This window comes from Gouania willdenowi, chromosome 6 (genome assembly GCF_900634775.1).
Source record: "Gouania willdenowi chromosome 6, fGouWil2.1, whole genome shotgun sequence".
In the NCBI taxonomy this organism is placed as follows: Eukaryota; Metazoa; Chordata; class Actinopteri; order Blenniiformes; family Gobiesocidae; genus Gouania; species Gouania willdenowi.
Genome location: NC_041049.1, coordinates 44,082,231 through 44,103,806, shown reverse-complemented (window position 1 = coordinate 44,103,806; position 21,576 = coordinate 44,082,231). Strand labels below are relative to the sequence as shown.

Here is a 21,576-nt window from a genome sequence, read left to right as displayed (position 1 = left end):
TATTGCATCACCGAGTGGGAGTGTGTCTGATTGTCAAAACAACGTAATGGCTTTTCCCTAACTCCTTTAGGAAGTCTCCTAACACCTTTCCTTAATCCTTTGACATCATCCACGGGGTTAAGGAAAAGTGGATAGGAAAGAAGATAGGAGGGACTATTCGGACGCAGCCAAAGTGTCTCTGCGCATGTGCTTATTTTGGTTCATTACACCTCCATCTATTGGCCTGGCATGTATGCTATATCAATTTGGATGTTTCTCGCTGGCTCATGTAGACAGAGATCATTTTGAAAACGTTGCCTTGTGAATGCTGAACTGTTTGGAAACAAAAACGGAAACGGAAGCAAAACGTTGTGGTGTAAACAGGGCCTGAGAGTGATCCTGTGTTGTTTGCAGGTCGGAGGTCAAAGCACGACAGGACGTCAAACCGGACTTCCGCCATCCTCCGTTCACTGACTACAGACAGCCTCCCGTGGACTACCGTCACCCACCCGTCACCGACTACCGTCAGCCCCCGACGTTGGACTACAGACACCCCCCCGGCCTCCTGGACTTCAGGACACACCCTGCAGCAGCTCAGTTCCCTCTGGGCTTTCCAGCTGACTTCAGACTACAGGTAGAGCCACACTAACAAGTGTTGAGATCACACACCTGCAAAGAAACTCACAAACCAGCCTCATCCTTCCCACTTTGTTTTCCCAGGACTACGATTATTTCACCGTGGAACTGGAGAAAAGCACCAAAGGTTTTGGCTTCAGTATCCGCGGAGGAAGGGAGTACAAGATGGACTTGTTTGTGTTACGCCTGGCAGAGGACGGTCCTGCTGTACGCAACGGGAGGATGAGGGTGAGATGATGAAATATGAGGAAAAGCCACACAGTGGGAGATGATTGGTTTTACTCTACAATTCATCTCCACTTCAATTTAACATCGTACTGTGTCATTGTAGGTTTTTCATCTGTTATAATCAAGTATTTTTAATCCAAACGACACACCAGGTTTGTTACATTAGATTAATTAATCTCCATACATCACTAATTGAAGAAACTGGATTAAATGTTGATTTTTCTGATGAGTCTTTTTTTTTTTGCTTTGTTTTACTGAAGAAAGGACTGGATTCCAATGACTTTTATTCATATTGATCCAAATACAACACAGGTATTTTATAGAACTGATGGTAGACAAAAGTCAGATTTAAAAGACAAAGGCTTCAAACGTTTAGTTCAAGCTTTGATGAGGCTCGTTGCAAGATATCCAACCTACATGGAGAGATTCCTAATGATCAATATGATCCAGTAACGCCTATGAAAAATGTGATTGAATCTGTTCTGAGGGTCACATGATCAACATTTATGTCAGCGTTAGAATAATGACCAATCAGAGCATTAGCACAAGAAACAACAAAGGGTTTTTGTGTAGTTTTGTTTTCTGTTGTTGTTCTTTGTTTGTTGTTTTTTTTTTTTTTGGTCGTTTTCTGTCTTTGTTGTTATTTTGTGCGGTTTTTTGGTGGTTTTTGTTTTGGGTATTTTGTTGTTTTTGATTTTTTGTATTTTGTTTTGTTTTTTGTGGTTTTGTGTCTGTTGTTATTTTCTGCATTTTGTCTGGCCGTTTTGTGTTTTAGGTTTGTTTTTTGTCATTTTGTGTGTCTGTTTTTTGTTTTTGTTGTTTAGTGTGTTAAGTTTCATATTCCTTCCAAGTTCTTGATTTTCGATTTTTGGGGGATTTTTTTTGAGGGGTGAAACTCTGTCCAATGCACAAAATGAACATAAAATGCATTAAACAACAGCAAAATAACACAAAAGGGCAACCAAAATACACAAAATTACTTCACAAACACACGACGACTACAATAATGCAGAAAAATCTATAAAACGACAACAAAAGTACACAAATTAACAAATATATTTACATATAATTAAATACATTTTTGTTGAACCTGCTGTGAGCCTTCATTATGAAAGTTATCAGGAAAAGTTGAACTTTGTTGAAGTTGAACAAGTTACGGTGTGTGTCACGTTATTGTGTGTTTGTTTTTATTACACAGGTGGGGGATCAAATCATAGAGATTAACGGGGACAGCACCCGGGACATGACCCACGCCCGCGCCATCGAGCTCATCAAGGCGGGAGGGAGGCGGGTTCGGCTGTTGCTGAAGAGAGGCACGGGACAGGTGCCCGACTATGGTACGTGACCAACCCAGTACAAACTAGTACAAACCCAGTCAAAGCTCAGATCCTTTCCAACATGTAACTACTGTGTTTCATCTCCGATCATAACAGTTCATTTATAGCTACTTCCATCCTGACGATAACGTAGCGTTCATGTGTTATTAATGTGTAACAAGCTGCTGACCAGCCCTCATGTTGTTATTGTTGTTGTAACCTCGTCGGCTTTAACTCAAATGACTGCAGAGGCTTCTACTTGCCTTCCCTCAGGAATGGTTCCTTCCAACCTCTCCATGTGCATGAAAGGTGACACACTAAGCTCCCCCTATTTCTTCCTAATGGGCCACTCTAAAGACACGGTTCGTGAACGACTGCATGTCTCTCTTTCCATATCGCCACTTGTGTGTGCGTGTGTGTGTGGTCTAGGCATGGAGCTGTGCAGTCTGTGCATGCATCTGTTGCATTTTATTTTGAAGGTGTTGGTTTGGTGGTGATGAGGCGAGTGAGGAGTACCGAGCTGATCTGATCTTTGTTTTCTGTCACTGAATCAACTTTGCAGAGGAATCTGAAGCTGTTGCATGTGCAGTAATGACTTCCTGTGTGGTGGTGGTGCATGTGCATGGCGGCCAGGGTTGGGGTAAATTACATTTTTCAATAATAATTACGTTTTTAATTATCCATGTTCAATTACAACTCAATTATGATTACAGTAACCATCATTTTTCTCAACGACAGTTAAAAAAGTTTTTTCCCCTTGAAAGTAAATTACAAGTACGTTTTCAATTACTAAAGTTAAATTACAATTTAACACAATTTCTGAGTCTGAAATAATTACCCGAGGAAAATAGGCTTTAATATTATAAATATACCATATGAATAATAAAACTGGAATACTCACGCGTAACAGAGAGTATCATGTGCCTATAGAATGAGTTTTAGACCCTTATTTTCCCTAAAATCTATTTTGTTTTTATATTCATGGACTGCTTTTTAGGCATTTCTTCTCAAAAAGTCCCTAAACGAACAATCCTCTGTACAAAATAATAGGAACCAAACTTTAATTTACCTAACAGAGTCCCCTCAAGTTGATTTAAAGTAACAAAGGGTCACGTTTCTGTCACTGTGCTGCATTAATTAAGTCCTATCATTAAACAACATTCACATAAATGCCTAACAGCCCTCCTCACCAGGTTAGTAACAGCTAGCAGAAAGATAATGAATTAATGAATGGTCCCAGTGACAGAATACCCGACATTCCTCCTCCGACTTCTAAAAAAAATAATACAAAGATGGAAGTAGAAAACGTCTGACGGTGTCTTGTTTGAGTCCTCATGTAACTTAACCTCCCTCTTGTGTTAGCTTTCTGTTAGCATCTCTTATGATAATGGGTCGGTTTTGACCCATGTCTTAAAGGGGACATATTATGCTATTTTTAACCCAACAACACAGTATTTGAGGTTTATTTTCCCAAACCCTCCTGTTTTCTGGAATTTGACCCTCTGAAAACTCACTTTCTGACCAATTCTAAAACTGGGCTGTTTGAGTGGGAGTGTCTATAGACGCGGACTCCACACAACAGTTGACTTTATTTTGCTATTCACACATTCTTGTTATTGTTTTCAGCCAAAAAACTGCACATTACAGTAAAACACATGGCTATTTAAGCGGCTATTGATAATGTGATTGATGAAGTGTGTGCGCCATGCAGCAACAGCACTGCGTCGCATTGTGTCACAAACACAGTGTTGCCAGATTCGTGGTTCGTGTTTGGGCTGTTTTCATTGGAATGGGCGGGTTCTAAGATGCGATTGGGCTGGAAATTGTCAATTTGATCTGGCAGCACTGATTCCCGAGCATAGAATTCTGACATCATCACTGTTGATGACATTGTCAGTTAGAACATTCTTAATTGGAGTGGTGTGTGCCGGTGGAGCTGCAGCCGAGACCCAAGGCTTCTTGGGCCAGCTGGAGGAACTGTGTTGAGACACCTTGTCAAGCAGCTCCGGGAAAATGGGGAGTAATTGCCTCACTGAGCCCCTGGTCAGGGAAAAACGCTTTCCCTCGTAGCGAGACCTGGTTGTTTTGGCTACAACAACGGGACAGGGAATGGCCAGCCAGCAGCAGCGCGTATGCACACATCCGTCATGTCATTAACTGGTGTGTTAGTGGTCGGTTCTCGACGGCTGTGGGGAGGCGTGGAGGGCAAGGAAGCACTGGTCGACTTGGTGTGGTCAAGAGCAAAGAGCATCCACCCTCAGCATCCGACCACGGAATCCAAAAAAGGGTCAGTCTGCGGACAGTTGAGCAGCTAGTCAATGCGAGATAGCTCCGAGTGAGAAGAGGTGTTTGAATGGCGTAGTATCCTCTGTCCACGCTACTTATAGTAGGTGGGACTACCTGCGGCGGACGGATACGTTTCACCAGCCAATCAGGATTGGTGTAGTGAGATTAGGCTTCTGACTGATGACACAGGGTCGTGTATCCCATAGTGAGACATTGAAACGAGTATTATGAAAGACAATCACTGGTGTAAACTATAGAACATGGTTCCCTAGTTTTGTGTTTATTAATTATGATTATAACAGCAACAGGTTTTTTCAATTACAATTCTAATTAATTACGTCATATTTATAATTAATTATCAATCACACGATTACAATTATAATTGACATTAGCAGCTGCCAGGGTTGGGATCAATTATAGATGTAGTCGCGTAATTGATAATTTATTACAATTATGGCATAGTTTTAATTGTAATTGAAAAAAAAATATTATATATATATATTACATATATAATAAATAATAATACATATTTTTACAATTAAAAAATTAAAAATAAATCTAGGGGACAGAAAAAAAGGCTCACACCAAAAATATTAATACCAGTATTTTCATAGATAATTAGATGATATTATAGTGTATTTTACAGCTGTTTTAAGACATGAGTCAAAACTGACCTGTTATCATTGGAGACTAGTGCAGTGCCCGTAGGAAGTATGTCTTGCTATAGAAAAGTGGGAGGTTTAATATTTAGCACTGTAATATAGGCTAGCATACATCTGCAGCTTGCTGAGAGAGAGAAAGAGAGAGCACTCTGTGTTTTGTTGATGAATTTGTCTGCTGTCATTGATGTCTTAACTTCACCACTATTATCATCAGTAACTGTGTAAACTGGTAATTATAGAACTTGGCTGTAGACTAAGGCAACGTTCATTAGAGTATTTTTAAAGATAGTCAAAACACAAACTAATTCCTTGTCTTTACCTTGTTTTGAACATATTCAAGGTAAGTTACGGACAGGTAAAGTATTTTTTTACATGACAAAATGTAAAGTGAGCACATCTGATCTGAGACAATCTGATTGGCTATTCTTTTAGATATGACATGTCTACTCAGTTTGCCAAGGAGATGGCTTATTTAGAACAGGCAATAAACCCCCTTGGTTTCACAAAGGCAGGACAGGAAATTGTAACATTTGCCAAGCAGTGCCCATACCTGCTGTTCAGTGTAAAATTACTACTTTCTGACACGCACACACTTCCCAGGCCAAAACATGCCCCGAATGCCACATTGAAAGTGAATGAGGTGTTAACAGTCACAGCTCAGAAGAGTTTGGTGGGTTTGAAATGAGAAGGCAACAGAAGGCCTTACAGTTTTGATTATGTCTATTATTAATGTCATAGTCAGCGCATAAAAATTTGCAACAAATGAAGCTAACATCATCTCAAATAAAATGAAATCTGGCAGTATAAACAGACTAACTTGTAGCTAGTTGACTAAATGAACTGTGAAGAGCATAATATTTAGCACTGTAATATAGGCAGTGTTGTGCTAGTTACTGAAAAAAAGTAACTAGTTACCATTACTAGTTACTTCATTCACAAAGTAACTCAGTTACTATTTTGATTACTTAACCAAAAAGTAATGCGTTACTGGAAAAAGTAACTTTTGAGTTACTTAGAATTGAAGAATGTATTATTTATTTTGGGTCATTTGTGTCCATACAGCTTCATATTAGTGCTGTAATGATAATAATCCACTGTTGATCAACTGCTATAAAACAGCCATAAATGATGTGCATATAAAGCACAAAACAGCTGCTCCAAAATTAAAACAATAATTTTTCAGAGTTAGCACAGTAATGTAAAGTAAGCTGTGCATATTCCAGGTGCACATTCTGCTGTTAAAAATGCCTATGAAAATAAATGTGGAAAAACGAATTCACAGAATTTTTCTCAGCTACACAATGCTAAACATATCAGGCTAATGAGCTGCTGTTAGCAGTGACTCAGCAGTAGCGACAGGCTGCTTATTTACAACAACATACCGTGCAATAGGTTGGCTGACCTGTCACTGGATAACAGTCACAGTTTGTTAAAATCCAGCCGCAGCGTTAGCTTAGCTTCACTGATGCATCTTTTGGAGACAAAAATAATGTGCGTATTTCCACTCTGAGAAGCTCGTCCTGCTCTCGCATTGACTCGCCATGATTAGTGCACGTGATGTAAACAGAAACACGCTGACAATGCTTCTTCTACTGTTTTACCGTGTTTGGCACAGCGTCCCGCAAAAATATGTAGCACCACTGTAAACAGGAAGTACACTGCAGCTAGCAAAGTAACGGACAAACGCACCATATTGTAACGGTAACGGCGTTATTTCTTAAGAAATATATTGCGTTACAGTACTAGTTACTGTCAAAATTGATGTTGGGGCGGTAACGTGTTACCGGCCAACACTGAATAAAGGCTACATATAGTGAAAGCCTATTTTGTTTTATTATTATTATTAATCACCTTAGTTACAAACGTTGCTCACTGATGACACCTGCTGGTCAATAGTTACGAGGTGTTCTTTTAGGATATTCGACCCACTTTAGTCGTTTTTAAACACCCTTTGTGCAGTCACTCCTGTAGATTTTACGCAATTTTCAACTTATCCTGAGTTACCATGACTACCTGTCACATTGAGCTGTTCTGCAAAGCTGGATTAAGACATTTTATGAAATAATTTATGAACAGTATCATTGCAGTCCAAACAAATCTGACATTGCACACCCTTGAACCAAGCAGCAGCCATGTTGAAAGTCTCGTCAGTCGGATCCTGATCCGCAGAGATATTTTACGAACACACACACACAGACAGACAAACAGAGATTCCTTGCTTTATAGATAGATAGATGCTAACAGAAAGCTAACAAAAGAGGAAGGTTAACTTAATTGGGCCTATTTATTACATTTTCAGTAATTGGGATTAATTGTAAATGAGAACGTACTTGTAATTTACTTTCAGGGGAAAAATAATTGTAATTTTGATTGGAAAAAATGGCAGTCACTGTAATCATAATTGAGTTGTAATTGAACATGGATAACTGAAGATGTAATTGTATTTGACCCCACCCCTGATGGTGGCTGCAGGCCTTTGTTTCCCTCCATCTCTTCTCTCTCTGACTGTGATGCTCCTCCCTCCCTCGCAGACTGTGGCGGCCCCTGGGATCCCCTTCCTACAGCCAACCCTACCCTGCAGGAAGTGACCCTGGAGCCCCGCCCTAAATCATCGATCTCATCCATTCCAGCCTCAGCTCCAGACTCCCCTCACCAGCTCCCTCTAGAGGCCACCGTGTGCACAGTAGATCACAGCAGCTCCATGGGAGGGGGGGGGGGTGCAGGTGGCAGGTCCACCGAGCAGAAATGTGCCATCAGAGGGTCGGGGACCAATCAGGGCCCTGCAGAGGTGGACTCCGGACCATGTGACAGACATCCTCGGACTCTGCCTGCTAAGGTTGTGGTGGGACGGGCGAGGCAGAGCGGGTCGCCCTACTGCGAGAGGAGAGGCCTGCACATGCAGTCGGTGAGCAACGTGTGGCCCTGGGACCCGTACATGAGCGTGAACCTGAACGGCGGCGGCGGGGAAGCGCACGTCAACCTCCATGAAAGGATGATGTCACGCGCTCTGTTCTCCAGAGAAGAAGAAAGGATGAGCTGCTCCTCCAAAGGTGTGGAAGATCCTCCGGCGAGGAACACGGCGGCTTCTCCGGGGCCCTGGATTGTCCCCGGGTCCGACAAACTACCCGGCACGCTGCGGTCCTGGACCTCCACGGTCAGCAGGTAGACTGTGAAGGATCATCCTCCTCATCCTCTTCGTTAAACCTGCTCTCTTCTTCTCTTCAATCCCCTGTTTCTGTTTGTAATGTGTTGATTAAAGAGGATTTTCTACACCCACCACCTTAAAGAACAGTGACGTGTCATAAAGAATCAAACAGATGGAGCTGTGCTTTCAACGTGTACCTTTAACTGCTCCACCGTGTCGCGCTCTGATTGGTCAGAGGGAAACAGCCTCGAAGACGTTGGATTGGGCACTAAAATGACAGCCGGCCTTTACCCTGACATACGTCACACGCCTACCAATATATCATGTACTGTAAATGTAAAGATGTGGAAATGATGTACATTTGTTGGACTCAAAGACAAGCCTGCGGCTGTTTTTGAGGCAGTGTTATTATACTTAGATATATTGTTATATAAAAAGATAACGTAAAGGCTTTAGGGATCTGTGTTCCAGGGCCTCGTCTTAAACTACATATCAAGGACTCGGACCGCGGAGGACGGCGGTCGTCGTGTGCATGGAGGTGAACTTAACTTTTCATGGAGCAGAGCAGGCGTCGTACACGTGGGGTTTATTTTCTCTCCCTGACCTGAACTGAACATGTGAGTGAGTGAAAAGTCGGCTTAGTAAAGAACTCACATTCCTCCTCCTCTTGGTTCTGTTCATTCCTCAGTCACCAGTCAACCACGTGGCCATCGTGCAGAATTGTTGTGTTCATTTAATGCTCGACAGGAACATTTTCTCCAGTCTCTGTTTCCCATTCCTACGCCTTTTACTGTGCTAAGTGTACCACATCACTGTGGGAGGAGCATCGGTGTGAGGAAGATGAGCCGATGGTGAGGAAGTGGGCCGGAGTGCCTTCTTTACTTGACCCAACGCAGAGCTGTTGCTTAGTTTGACCAGTGTCAGCAATTCACTCAGCTGTGAGGCCGGCTTACTTTAAACATCAACACCAAGCAGTAAATGTCAGTGTATACATATAGGGATGCACGATATTGGATTTTTGAGCCGATGACTGATACCAATACCAATATTTTTCCCATCACATGTAATCGCAGAGATCAATTAGTTTATCTATTGAATTTAAGGTACAGAATTATAGTGCAGACTCTTTATCATGTTGTATATGTTATACATAAAGTGAGGTACACACATAAGGAAGGATTTTGTACATTTAAAGAGATTTTTTTTAACACTGACAGAGTCCACACTTGGAAAAAAATCTAGCAATTCACAATTTTGATTGGACTGTGTGTGTGATAATCTCAACACACACACGCACACACACACACAACCATTCTCTCCAACCACAGATCTTTCTCCAATACAGAAATCTTGTGTGATCAAATGAGATCTAACAACAAGATCTAATGCTGCATTCCAAGCAACTCAAAATTCTACTTGAAAAAGTGACTTGGAACGCCACCTGAAGTCAACGAGCTGTCGCTGTACTCGGTTGCACTAAATTAGGAATTTACAACTGGGAAATGCCAAATTCTGAGTTGCCTTGAACTCAGCATTACATGTTTTAGCTGCTTCGTGATTCCTGTCACAGATATATGAGTAAGAAATCAAACTGTTTGAAAATTGGTAAATTCATTGAATAATTCCATTTTGAGATCTTACCTTTGTTGATTTACAAGCACACAAGAGATGGTGATGCTTAGTCCCACCTGTACACGAACGATGAGGCATCTACGTATATGACGTCTTTGGGTTGATCAAGGAAGCAAAGCCTGTTATTTAATTGGTTAATTATATTGGCAGAATGGCCGATGATTTTAAAGCCGATATCGGCCGATAATATTGTGCATCACTATGTAAACTTATGTATTGATATGTGTGTTCCTTGATGCCCTCACAGCTATGCGGCTCCTAAGTGTCTCTGACTTGTTTTTCCAGGGGACGACATGTAGCATCACATCCTCCTCACGCTCACTAAAGCGTGGGCGGGGCTTATTATCACAGCTTCTCTACTTTCATATATCAACCAATGGAGCAACACTAGCGTCGCTGCCCCTTACAGTTCAGATGGTCACAGAGAGATAAACCAGATCCTGTCCCTCGCAACAAGATAATCCGTTTGTCTCAGAGAGATGGAGATTTTATGGTCACAGCCGTTTATTCCCATGATGCATTGTGGCAGTCTGACAGTAGAAGAAGCTTCTTGTGCTCTGAGCAGCACTGACTTTTTTTAAAAATGTCTGGATGTTTGTTGAAGCTGGTAACGAAGAGCATGTCGGCACATCAGTCGATTGTAGTAAAAAGTGTTTGAGTGCAATTGTCAAAAGTTGTGGAAAGCAGAGAATTCATCATCCCTCATGCCTGCTGTGACCAATTTTATACAGAAAAAAAAAAGGATCCCATGAAGGACGGCGCTCATCATCAGCCCCCCATGGACAAAACGTCTAACTGTGTAGTGTTAATTGTGTACTATTCACCTTGTACAGCTGTATTCCTACAAATATGGTTTACTGTATCATTGATACTGTAGTTTCAAAGACGTGAACAACTATTTTTATGAAATACGACAGTACTGATATATTACATTTTGCTAAAAAACGAAAAACTTGTTTACTGAAAGATATTCTGAAATACTGTCAAATAAACTATTGACATGGCGTCAAATGTTCCTCTAACCTTTACTGAGCAAACGGAATCAGTGCATGTTACGCTATACGAGACGTTTAAACTTTGAAACACTGAAATTTAAATGGGGTCCCCTGGAATGTGTTAATTGCTGATTAAATTAAATTAAGTTTTACTTATTATTCCTATTTAGATTAGTTTAAATAAAATGCAGTATAAAGAAAATGAGAAAGTGGAAGAAATAGAGGAATACAGTATGAAAGTATATGACCTGGCTACTCTGTATTCGTTATACAGTATATAATAAACATGGTCAAAAATTTAATCTAGAAAAAACAATTTCGGGTTTGTTATAAAGATGTGGTCATGATCCAAAAACGGTTGGAAACCACTGGTTTAAACAATGGTTCCAAAACTTATTCTGTTGCATCCCCATCGAAGAACAATTTTTCTGCCCCCAGTGCAACAAAATTTTAACATTATGAAAACAGTAAAAATGTTTTTCTTCAAAACTTATGAAAATAACAAAATATACAATAGCATATTTTTGAACAGTATTAATAGTTTTTTGAGTTCAAGGAAATTTATTTTTTATTTTTCATGCTCAGTGTTTAGCAAGGCCGTTCTCATGCATCCAGTCAAGATGTCACGCCCCCAAGTTCTGGAACCACTTTTTATAAGAGGAAAAAGTGTAGTTTAAATTTAATGGCAACCTATTTTAGATTTCTGCGATGGACTGGCGCCCTGTTCAGGGTGTACCCCCGCCTAATGCCCAATGAGAGCTGGAGATAGGCAGTAGCAGACCCTGAAATAAAGCGGGTCAGAAAATGGAAAGATGTTATAGATTTAAGAACATTTTAATGACCATTAGCTGTTCAGATTCACCCAACTGAATTCAGACCTAATATTTCAAGGCTAACTGTTCAAAATAGCTTAATTTGTTTTATTGTACATTATAATGTCTCACTACAGCAAGGTTAGAGGACAACTGTCGAACAAATTAAAAAAAAATAAAGCGTAAACTTCCTCCAAGCTCCAAATCTCCTCTTTTCCAAATATTAGTAGTTATCTGGATCATCGATGCTGATCATTTACACAATAATTTATTAGGTCCAAATGTATGGGCTGGCCTTTTTTCTTTTGTTAAACATGATGAAATGAGTGAGCTAACTGAGGAACCAATCTCACATAACAGAGTCACATTTCATAAAGATCAGTCAATTACAAACCAAGATATTAATTTTTCAAATTTCTCCAATGTTGAGAAATATGGATTTCTTGATTTTTCAAACTGATTCAGAATCAATATATTGATCTGGATCCCCTTCAATATTTATTGGAATCTTCCATCGTAGAATGTCTGCCTTTGGTTAAAATGTGGTCAAAATCCATTGAGTACTTTTGCTGTAATCCTGTGAACAGAAACAAATTACCTCAGGTAAAAATATATACAAAATTAAAAAAGTTAGAAGAAAAACCAAAAGAGTCAGAAATTACTTTTTTTTTTTTTTTTAATCAAAACTGATAAAATGTTTTTGAGTCTTAAATTGTGTGTAAACATGGATATGTTGAACAGGAACCATCACATCTAACGTGAATACTTCAGATTTCCATTGATGGTTTTTGAGTTTGTAAACTGATCAGTTATTACGAATCACATATGAACCAAATTAGCAGCACAAGAACATTGAACCAGACATGTATGATCAAAGTGAGACGTGTATGATGAGCTCATGTTGGTGACGGCTCCTCGCTGGAAATCAGAGGCTCGTTGTTTTCCTGCTCGTGTTCCCCATCCTTCTGAGAAAAGAAGAAACTTCATTTAGCAGATGTTACAGTAAATAAACAAAGCAAACACAAACACCTGTTTCCACCGCAGCATGTCTTACATTATGTCTGCTGTAGATTCCCATCTGGAAACGACAACAGAACACATCCACCAGATATCCAACCATTCCATGAATCATTCCTGCAGGTGAAAGAGTCAGGTGAGATGCCATTAAAAATACTGCTGCTCATTATATTTGGAACCAAGCAAAAACTTGTGAAGTACAATCAATTGAAACGACAACCAGTAATCAGTCATCTATTTATTTATCTATAAAGCAAGGAATCTCTGTCTGTCTTTCTGTGGCTCAAATAGCTGAGCGGTTCAGGAACAGACAGCTGAGACTTTCAACATGGCTGCTGCTTGGTTCAAGGGTGTTCAACGTCAGATTTGTTTGGCCTGCAATGATACTGTTCCTGACTTATTTCAGAAAATTGTCTTAAATGCAGCTTTGCAGAACAGCTCAATGTTGACAGGTAGTCATGGTAACTCAGGATAAGTTATTGGGTGGTAATGGTCCTTGCTTTGGTTGCCAACTGCCGTAAAACTACACAGAAGAAGAATCTACAGGAGTGACTGCACAAAGGGCTTTTAAAAATGACTAAAGTGGGTCAAATATCCTAAAAAGAAATGTACATATTGACCAGCAGGTGTCCTCAGTGAGCAACGTTTACAACTACGGTGAATAATAATAATAAAAAAATGTGTGTGTGATTCAGAAATAAATTTGCATTAGGAATTGAGTGTTTACATGGTCAGTTTAAAGAGAATTACATTTTTATTCTGAATTAAAGAGGAATTAAAGCTCCCATGTAAACCATCCATGGAAAAGCTACTTAACTTCACACTTTTCTATAGCAAGACATACGTCCTACGAGCACTGCAATAGTAGGTTTAAAAAAACATAAAAATAAAAAAGACAATATTTAAGTTTGGACACAGGTATTTAAAATTATTCTCACTTTCTGGTTATTACCAATAAATACATTTAAACTTAAATAGCTGCTGTAGATATTTTAGATGATGTTAAAATATTGCTTTCCTAAATATATTTAATATCCCTGTTTAAGGACATTCTTCAATTTTGAAAATTTAACTTTTTCCCGGAATAATTTTTCATTTATTTCCATGAAAAGTTTTCAACTTTGAAAATTCCCAGATTTTTGCAACAATAGTCTAAATGTCAAGTTTTATTTTTCAAATTGTAACTTTTTGACTGGATGCTAGTATTTGTGTTTGGATACAGTTACTCCCAATTTGTGGTTAATTCCAATAAATACATTTTAATTACTGTATCATGTGCAAAATAAATAGCATCGATTCAAAATAATACAACCCCCCCTTTAACATTTCATCTAGGGTTGCAAAACTTTTCCAGGAATCTAAAAGTTTTAAACTTTTCCATGATAATTAAATGGAAACTTTCTAAATCAAATGTTGGCCCTTAAAAGTGATGTTGGGAAAATATATTTTAGTATCAGTGAAAATATCAGCATTAATTATTTAAAATGACTCTCAGTTTCAGGTTAAATCTAATGAATAATTCTATTGAAAACATATTTTTGAATATTCCTGAACTCCTGATCTTAAGTTGCCGTGGAAATGTACCGAATATGAAACAAACATGTTCTGGTCTCTTTACAGTTTTCAGTTAAATATGACTTAATTCTACATGAAACACGATCCTTGTTATTGCTCATTTAAAGCAGGATTCACTAAACAGTGAAAATAAAAGCTTTTCCTTTATTTAGGATTGACTGAGACGAGCCACGGGAAGGTGAAGCTTGGTGTTTAAACCCTGAGGGTGTGGACATACCCGTGGTGGAGAAAATGCCTCCGATGATGCCGCAGAGTCGAATGAGGAACTTCCACAGAGGCATGTGCTGCTCTGTGACTTTGATCATGAGCGAGCTGATGTCGTACTTCATGAAGATCCCTGAGACGCCGTGACTGCCGGCGGCGTGGTTGATCACTCGCTCCTGCAGCACAAACACTGTAAACAACAGCACTGTAAACACTGCACAGCAACAAGCAGCAAATAAATAATGTGACCCACCCGCTCAGTGACGGAGTACTGATGTGTGTCAGCTGACACTTGGTAAGTGTTCAACATGGTGGGCACGATAGTGATGAAGTACTGGAACATGTGGTTGGCTGCAGAAAGAAACCAAGATTACTGAATGTCCTGAAGAATATGCAAATGAGGATGCAAGTGCATAGCTGAACATGATGTTGTCCACCAATCAGGAGCCAGCATTTCCCTCTGCTGACCATGCAACTGTAACTGTCATCAAGTAACTATGAAAACGTAACTAAGTGTAACTAAGTAACTATGAACCCAAGTAACTGTGACTATGTAACAAACTATATAACTAAGTAATTGTAACTGTGTAACGATGTAAATCTAATTAAGTAACTGACTTGGTCGTCCACCAATCAGGAGCCAGCATTTCCCTCTGCTGACCATGTAACTGCAACTAAGTAACTATAAAAACATAACTAATTGTAACTAAGTAACTATAAAAACATAACTAATTGTAACTAAGTAACTATAAAAACATAACTAATTGTAACTAAGTAACTATAAAAACATAACTAATTGTAACTAAGTAACTATAAAAACATAACTAATTGTAACTAAGTAACTATAAAAACATAACTAATTGTAACTAAGTAACTATAAAAACATAACTAATTGTAACTAAGTAACTATAAAAATGTAACTAATTGTAACTAAGTACCTATAAAAATGTAACTAAACTGTAGTTAAGTAATGGTAACAAAGTAACTATTTAACTGACTGTGTAACTAAGTAACTGACCTGGTCGTCCACCAATCAGGAGCCAGTATTTCCCTCCGTTGACCATACAAATGTAACTGTAACTAAGTAATTGTAACTAACTGTAACTAAGTAACTGTGACTTGGTCGTCCACCAATCAGGAGCCAGTATTTCCCTCCGTTGACCATACAACTGTAACTGTAACTAAGTAATTGTAACTAACTGTAACTAAGTAACTGTGACTTGGTCGTCCACCAATCAGGAGCCAGTATTTCCCTCCGCTGACCATACAAATGTAACTGTAACTATGTAACTCAGTACCTGTAACTATGCAACTGTAACCAAGTAACTGATGGTGACAAACGTCAAAGGAAAGCATTCACCTCTGCTGGCTCCTGATTGGGTGGGAGACAAACATCAAAGGACCCATCAGCCAGTACTGTGTGATGGATGTGAAAATAAAATGTGCAATAACTCAAAGTTGAAGAGTTATAAAAACCCAAAATAAATCATAATGTGTAGAAATTATCCACATGTTTTGATACCTTTCATTGTCCAAATGGGTTTAAAACGGCAGGAGAAGTTAGAGTAAAACAGTAAAACATATGCTGCTATGCATCATCTTCACTGATAAACATTTAGTGAAAGACGAGCAAGAACTTAATAATTAACATTATTTACAGTCAGAGGAGATTTTCTCGGTTCCGTCTAAAGTGCTGATTATTCCAGGAACAGCTTCTCCAAAAGAAAGATGGTCGATCCGGTGAGAGAAGTTATACGCTGTGAGCACACAAAGGAGGAAAACTATCAGCTCCATCGCCATGGAAACAAAATCTATATCAATACATTATTGCTCACTCACTGTCGTGGCTGACGAGGGCAGCTAGGTGGGCGTGGCCTCTGGGGTGAGGGATGGACCTGTGCAGGAAAAATGAAGTGAATTACTGTTGGAAAGAAATCTAATCACATGAATATTATTAGAAAGTAACTTAATAACCCTTCTTAATAATCAATGAACTGTAATGTTTTACTGATGATACAAACAAACCGTTCTGATAGTTGACATGATCAGCTGCTGCATCAGCAGCAGAAGCAGCAGCAGCTGAGTAATTCAGCGTTAGTGTTAACAGTCATTTTTTGCATTATCCTTGGGGGCCGTGCAAAATTAGACTGAGGGCCACATATGGCCCCTGGGCCGCCAGTTGCCCGTGTTTGAACTTGATGTTTGTATTGCGTGTACATACTTTCCGACAGTGATGTGGAAGTTTCCTGCCACCTTGTTGACATAGAGATGTCCGTGTATCCTGCAGGCGTTTGGGGATGGTAGGTTGTTGTCACTGAGGAGAGAAAATAACATTCAAAGACCAAAAACCATGAGATCACACATTTAAATAGAACGTGTTATAATGTCTGTGTACCTGCGAGTCTGGACGGGGGGAGGAGCTTTGATGGCACTCTTAAACAGGACATCCTGCAGAGAGTGTTCCACCCTCAGACGCTCCTGGATGTGCAGCAGAGTCCTGAAGGAGGACACAAACAACACACACTGATAAACAGTAGCGTGCAACACGTAAGCACTGATCTACTCCATGGTGGAGAACTCAACCATTCAGGCTAGTGACAGGGAACGCTGTAGGACTTTAGATCTGTCACAGACATTTACCTATTCATTAGAAAACTTCACTTTGAATTAAAACGTGTAAAATGTGTTGGAAAATGAAAAAATTAATGGTGACTTAGGTCATAAAGGGAGGTCGTCCACCAATCAGGAGCCAGCATTTCCTTCTGCTGATCACACAACTGTAACTGTAACTATTTTTTGGCTGAAATGAATGAATTATCTAAACTTAAACTTCCAGAAATGTGTTGGAAAATTAAGAATTTAATTGTGACTTGGTTTGTAAAGGGGTAAAAAATCTCCACTAAACTTCAGGTTGGGAATTTTGTGAATATTCAAAATTGGAGAATTGGAATTAGACAGAAATCGGGAGTAGTTTTTAAGGAACTTTTTGACTTGCAGAAAGTACCGGTAATATGATGTTGACTTAAACATCAAAAATTTGATTTGAACTTTTAATACATTTTTTAGAAAAGATTTGAATGGCAAAATCAGCATCATTGATATCAATAACTGCTCTTTCAACGTAACATCAATGTTCAGTCAAATATTACTCTTCTGCTTCACCCCTTATTTGAAATTTAAATAAAATGACTTTATCCCCCCCAAAAAAAAAATCACAAAAAGAGAAATAATCTCTAATATACTTGCATGAAATCAGATTGATTAGAAGTCAAGATAATGCTAAATATACAGTATATATATATATATATATATATATATATATATATATATATATATATATATATATATGTGTGTGTTTTTTTCTTTTTTTCTTTTTTTAATAAAGTGGGAAAATAAAGATAGAATATATGCTATACTGTATTTTCCAAAATGTTTCTAACATTCCTGTTAAGGGCCAACCTTCAATTTTGTAAATTTCAGATGTGGTCTGCCACCTTAATTGTGACGAAAGATTCTCACTGAGACAAATAAGACTTCATGATGGAAGCCGGAGGTTTTAAAGGGTTAATAAAGGTTTTAAAAAGGTCAGTAACTCTTCTCAGTCTAACAAGGATGACAGAAACTATAAGATCTTCATGGATGTTCAGGAATACGAGTCTGAATCCTTAAAGCGGGAAAATTACCTCAAAGGAACCGACATAATGTCAGTTTGGTTCTAAATGACAGTCATTGTCAACACAGACGCGGTTTATTTCCTCCCTCCTGCTCTCTGAACTGAAGGATCCAATAGTTAAACTAGACTAAAATAAATTAAATGAGTTGTATTTTAGTTGGCTTACGTCTGTGGATTATTTGGGTTGTTTCAACAATCTTTCAGGAATGCTACAAAACAAACACGTTAAACCCGTCGGACAGACTAAACTGGTTTATCTCACTCTTACATTTGCCAGAGTCTTTGCTGAGGAGAAAGCTCGAAGTTCGTCTAAAACATGGACCAAAAAAACATCATTCAGTTTTAAAAGTGAGAATAAAGCAAGATACTTTTTAAAGTGGATTTAAGGTGCATGCTTACTCACAGGTTCATATATTAATCCATCAGAAGCCACCATGGTCTCTGCCAGATCAAGAACATCAGCACCAATGTCTGCGTGTAAAGAACCTCCGTTAGACATCACACTGATATGATGAATGACAGAAATATGTCACAGCGAGGGGACTGATGATGATGATGGAAGGAGCATCCAACCTTGGTCCTGGAGGGCTACAAGCCTGCTGGTTTTTTAATGCGTCATCAAGTGGGTCAGAAGATCAAATATGTACACACTGACTGCACCTTTAACTCTTTAGGACTTTGTTTTTAGTTTCAGTATTTATATTTGGTTTTAGTCTCAGCATTTTTAATTATTCACAAGGTCACTTTAACTGTTGTTTTATTCATGCACTCTGGCTGCTATATACTATTTAACCTTTACATTTTAACTATAGAGACGTCTCTGGATGAGTGTGCGAGTATGTATAGTATGGGAGACATGTATGTTTTTAACTGGATCCCAGTGAAATGTTCCCTCATCTTGTCTGCACTACTATGTATGGTTGGCAAAATGACAATAAAGCTGGATTTGAAATTTGAGCAGGAGAACATTTGAAAGCTGCAGGGACTGCATCCCAAAGTAAAAGCACAAAATGACTCAAAAAACTCACAAATCAACAAAAAATACAAAGTAAAAAAAAAAATCTGCGAAAATACACAAAATGACTCCTAAAAACATACAAAAATTACAACAAAATCACTCATATCCACACGCCATGAAAAATATACAGAATGAGAGAAAATGTCCAAAATTGCACTAAAAAAAAACACAAGATGACAAATGAATACTGGAGGATTGTACATAAATGACAACAAAAAATACACAAAATGACTCCAAAAACACTCATATTACACAAGACATCAAAAAAACACAGCATGACAGAAAAACACTTTTTTTTTTAAATGCATCAAAAATACACAAACTGACTACAAATCAATTCTTAAAGATTATACATAAATGACAAAGACGACTCCAAAAACACACAACTAAATCACTAATATCACACAACACAACAAGAATATACAGAAAAACAGATTTTTTTTTTTTGTTTTTTTAAATTGCACCAAAAACACAAGATGATAAGTAAATATTTGAAAATACAAAAATTACACAAAGCAAAAACTGACAAACCCTTTGTTCTTTCCTGCTGTAATGCAAAGGTTGGTATTTCTGTTGTGTTTGTGTGTTTCTACATTAAGGAAGTGGATGAATGTACATTAACCTGTGCATAGGAATACAAATAAACATGGTTTACAAGCAAGGGTCCCCCAAAGTAAACGCACTAAATTACTCCAAAAACCCACAAATCGGCAAAAAATGCATAAGGAACTGCAAAAATACACAAAATAGCTCCCAAAAACTTGCAAAAATTTGAGCGAAAATCACTCTTAGCACACAAGACAACAACAATATACAGAACACAGATGACAAATACTGGAAATTATACAGTGGGGCAACAAAGTATTCAGTCAGCCACCAATTGGGCAAAGCTCTCCCACTTAAAAGGATGAGAGAGGCCTCATTTGGTGTATTTTTCTGGAGTCATTATGTGTATTTTTGTATCTTTCTGTTGTCTTTTTGTGAATTCTTTGTATAATTATTGTTATTTATTGCCATTGTAGTGTGATCCTGGAGTCATTGTGTATCTTTTTCAGTGTAGTTTTGTGCATTTCTGTTATCATTTTGTGTATTTTTTTGTATAAATATTGTTTAGTTTTTGTTTTATTTTACTCATTTAGTAATCTTGAAATTAAAATGAACATTTTGCAACACCAAATTACTCCAAAATAAGGAATGTACACACTTGTGGTATTTGGAAGCCGTTGACAAAGTTTCAGGTTGAACAGACGTCGCGCAGGGGAGATATTCACTCCACACACACACACACACACACACACACACACACACACACACACACACACACACACACACACACACACACACACACACGCACACACGCACGCACGCACGCACGCACGCACACACTTCTTGCTTTTATAGGTGGATGACAACAATAACAACACAAAATAACTCCAAAAATGCACATATCACACAACAGAACATAAATATGCAGAATGGCGAAAAAAATGTACAAAGAGACATAAAAACAAAAACAAAAATGACAACAAAAAAACCCCCCAAAAAAACAGACAACTCCTTTGTTCTTTCCTGCGATAACACACAGGTTGGTGATTATTCTAAATGATGACATGAATGTTGATTATTTAATGACCTCCAGTGATCCATGATTTCCCATCTCTGATGCATTACTTACACTGACACCTCATGGCCACTGTGATGTCCACGTTTATCTTCAGTTTACTGTGGATGAGACACAAACACAGTCAGTATCTCTCACAGACAGACAGACAGACAGACAGACAGACAGACAGACAGACAGATCCATCTCCTCATCCTCACCTGCTGAAGTCCTTGTCCACCTCATACTCGTACCTCATCCAGGTGTTTCTGTAAACCAGGAACTCCAGGAAGGTGAGCACAGCCATGAGAGTGAACGCTATAAGAGACACTGGGGAATGATAACACGGACTGGGTTACAATGGGACCAGTGTGACACTGGGACAGTGGGGGGTCTCACCTGTCCCCCCGCTGGCTGAGGACTCCACGTAGCTCTCCGGGACTTTAGGGAAGGCGTCCAACTCCCGGACCAGGGTCAGAGCCTTCTTTCTGGTTATCCTCCTCATCCTGAGGACCGAGGAGAGCCCGTCATGAAGCGGACGGTCCTCACAGCTGTCCAAGCTGTGCAAAGTCTACAGCTAACAGCTAACGCTAGCCCTACAGTGAAGTTGCCAGATACTGAGAATGATTTCCCGCCTTGTGTTGTTGAAAACAAATCAAAGTCCAATCAAAACCATTTAAAAAAATCACCAACTAATTTATATATGAAACAAATAGATATTATAGCTACAACAATAAATAATCATAAACTAAATCAACAAACAACTCCCACATAAACAACGCCGTTCCCAATTTGGCA

General features: G+C 38.8%; 2 protein-coding genes across 8 annotated transcripts in view; one reads left to right on the top strand and one right to left on the bottom strand.

Annotated features, from left to right (window-relative positions):
- The window catches only part of magi2b (membrane associated guanylate kinase, WW and PDZ domain containing 2b), a 166,850-nt gene extending 155,890 nt beyond the window's left edge, over window positions 1-10,960 (top strand). For 4 of the 6 annotated variants that reach the window (XM_028448961.1, XM_028448960.1, XM_028448962.1 and 1 more), the window contains exons 19-22: window positions 394-613; window positions 700-843; window positions 2,042-2,180; window positions 7,639-10,960. In XM_028448961.1, coding sequence (XP_028304762.1) covers window positions 394-613; window positions 700-843; window positions 2,042-2,180; window positions 7,639-8,273 — 1,138 coding nt within the window. In that variant the 3' untranslated portion in view covers window positions 8,274-10,960. Of the gene's footprint in view, window positions 1-393; window positions 614-699; window positions 844-2,041; window positions 2,181-2,432; window positions 2,522-7,638 lie in introns of all 6 variants that reach the window. The other 2 variants (XM_028448965.1, XM_028448964.1) reach the window with 1 other exon arrangement.
- Window positions 10,961-12,370: 1,410 nt separating this feature from the next.
- On the bottom strand, window positions 12,371-21,576 carry ergic2 (ERGIC and golgi 2). 2 transcript variants are annotated; one of them, XM_028449641.1, is made up of 13 exons: window positions 21,178-21,576; window positions 21,000-21,108; window positions 20,854-20,900; window positions 18,564-18,631; window positions 18,429-18,469; window positions 16,883-16,984; window positions 16,709-16,801; window positions 16,327-16,382; window positions 16,146-16,244; window positions 14,741-14,838; window positions 14,501-14,663; window positions 12,746-12,825; window positions 12,371-12,656 (listed from the first exon to the last, which is right to left on the bottom strand). In XM_028449641.1, the coding sequence occupies exons 1-13, from the start codon at window positions 21,281-21,283 to the stop codon at window positions 12,588-12,590; spliced, it is 1,131 nt and encodes a 376-aa protein (XP_028305442.1). In that variant the 5' UTR covers window positions 21,284-21,576; the 3' UTR covers window positions 12,371-12,587. The 2 variants fall into 2 exon arrangements, with proteins under 2 accessions (XP_028305442.1, XP_028305443.1); XM_028449642.1 differs by having other exon boundaries at window positions 12,371-12,653.

Bases quoted from the DNA above. Each gene is read 5' to 3' on its own strand.
- ergic2 (XM_028449641.1), bottom strand. From the start codon at position 21,283: ATGAGGAGGATAACCAGAAAGAAGGCTCTGACCCTGGTCCGGGAGTTG. The intron at 16,383-16,708 runs GTATGTACACGC...TTTCCTGCACAG, and splicing joins TTCCACATCACTGTCGGAAA to GTCCATCCCTCACCCCAGAG. The intron at 16,245-16,326 runs GTGAGTGAGCAA...GTGTGCTCACAG, and splicing joins TGCCCTCGTCAGCCACGACA to CGTATAACTTCTCTCACCGG.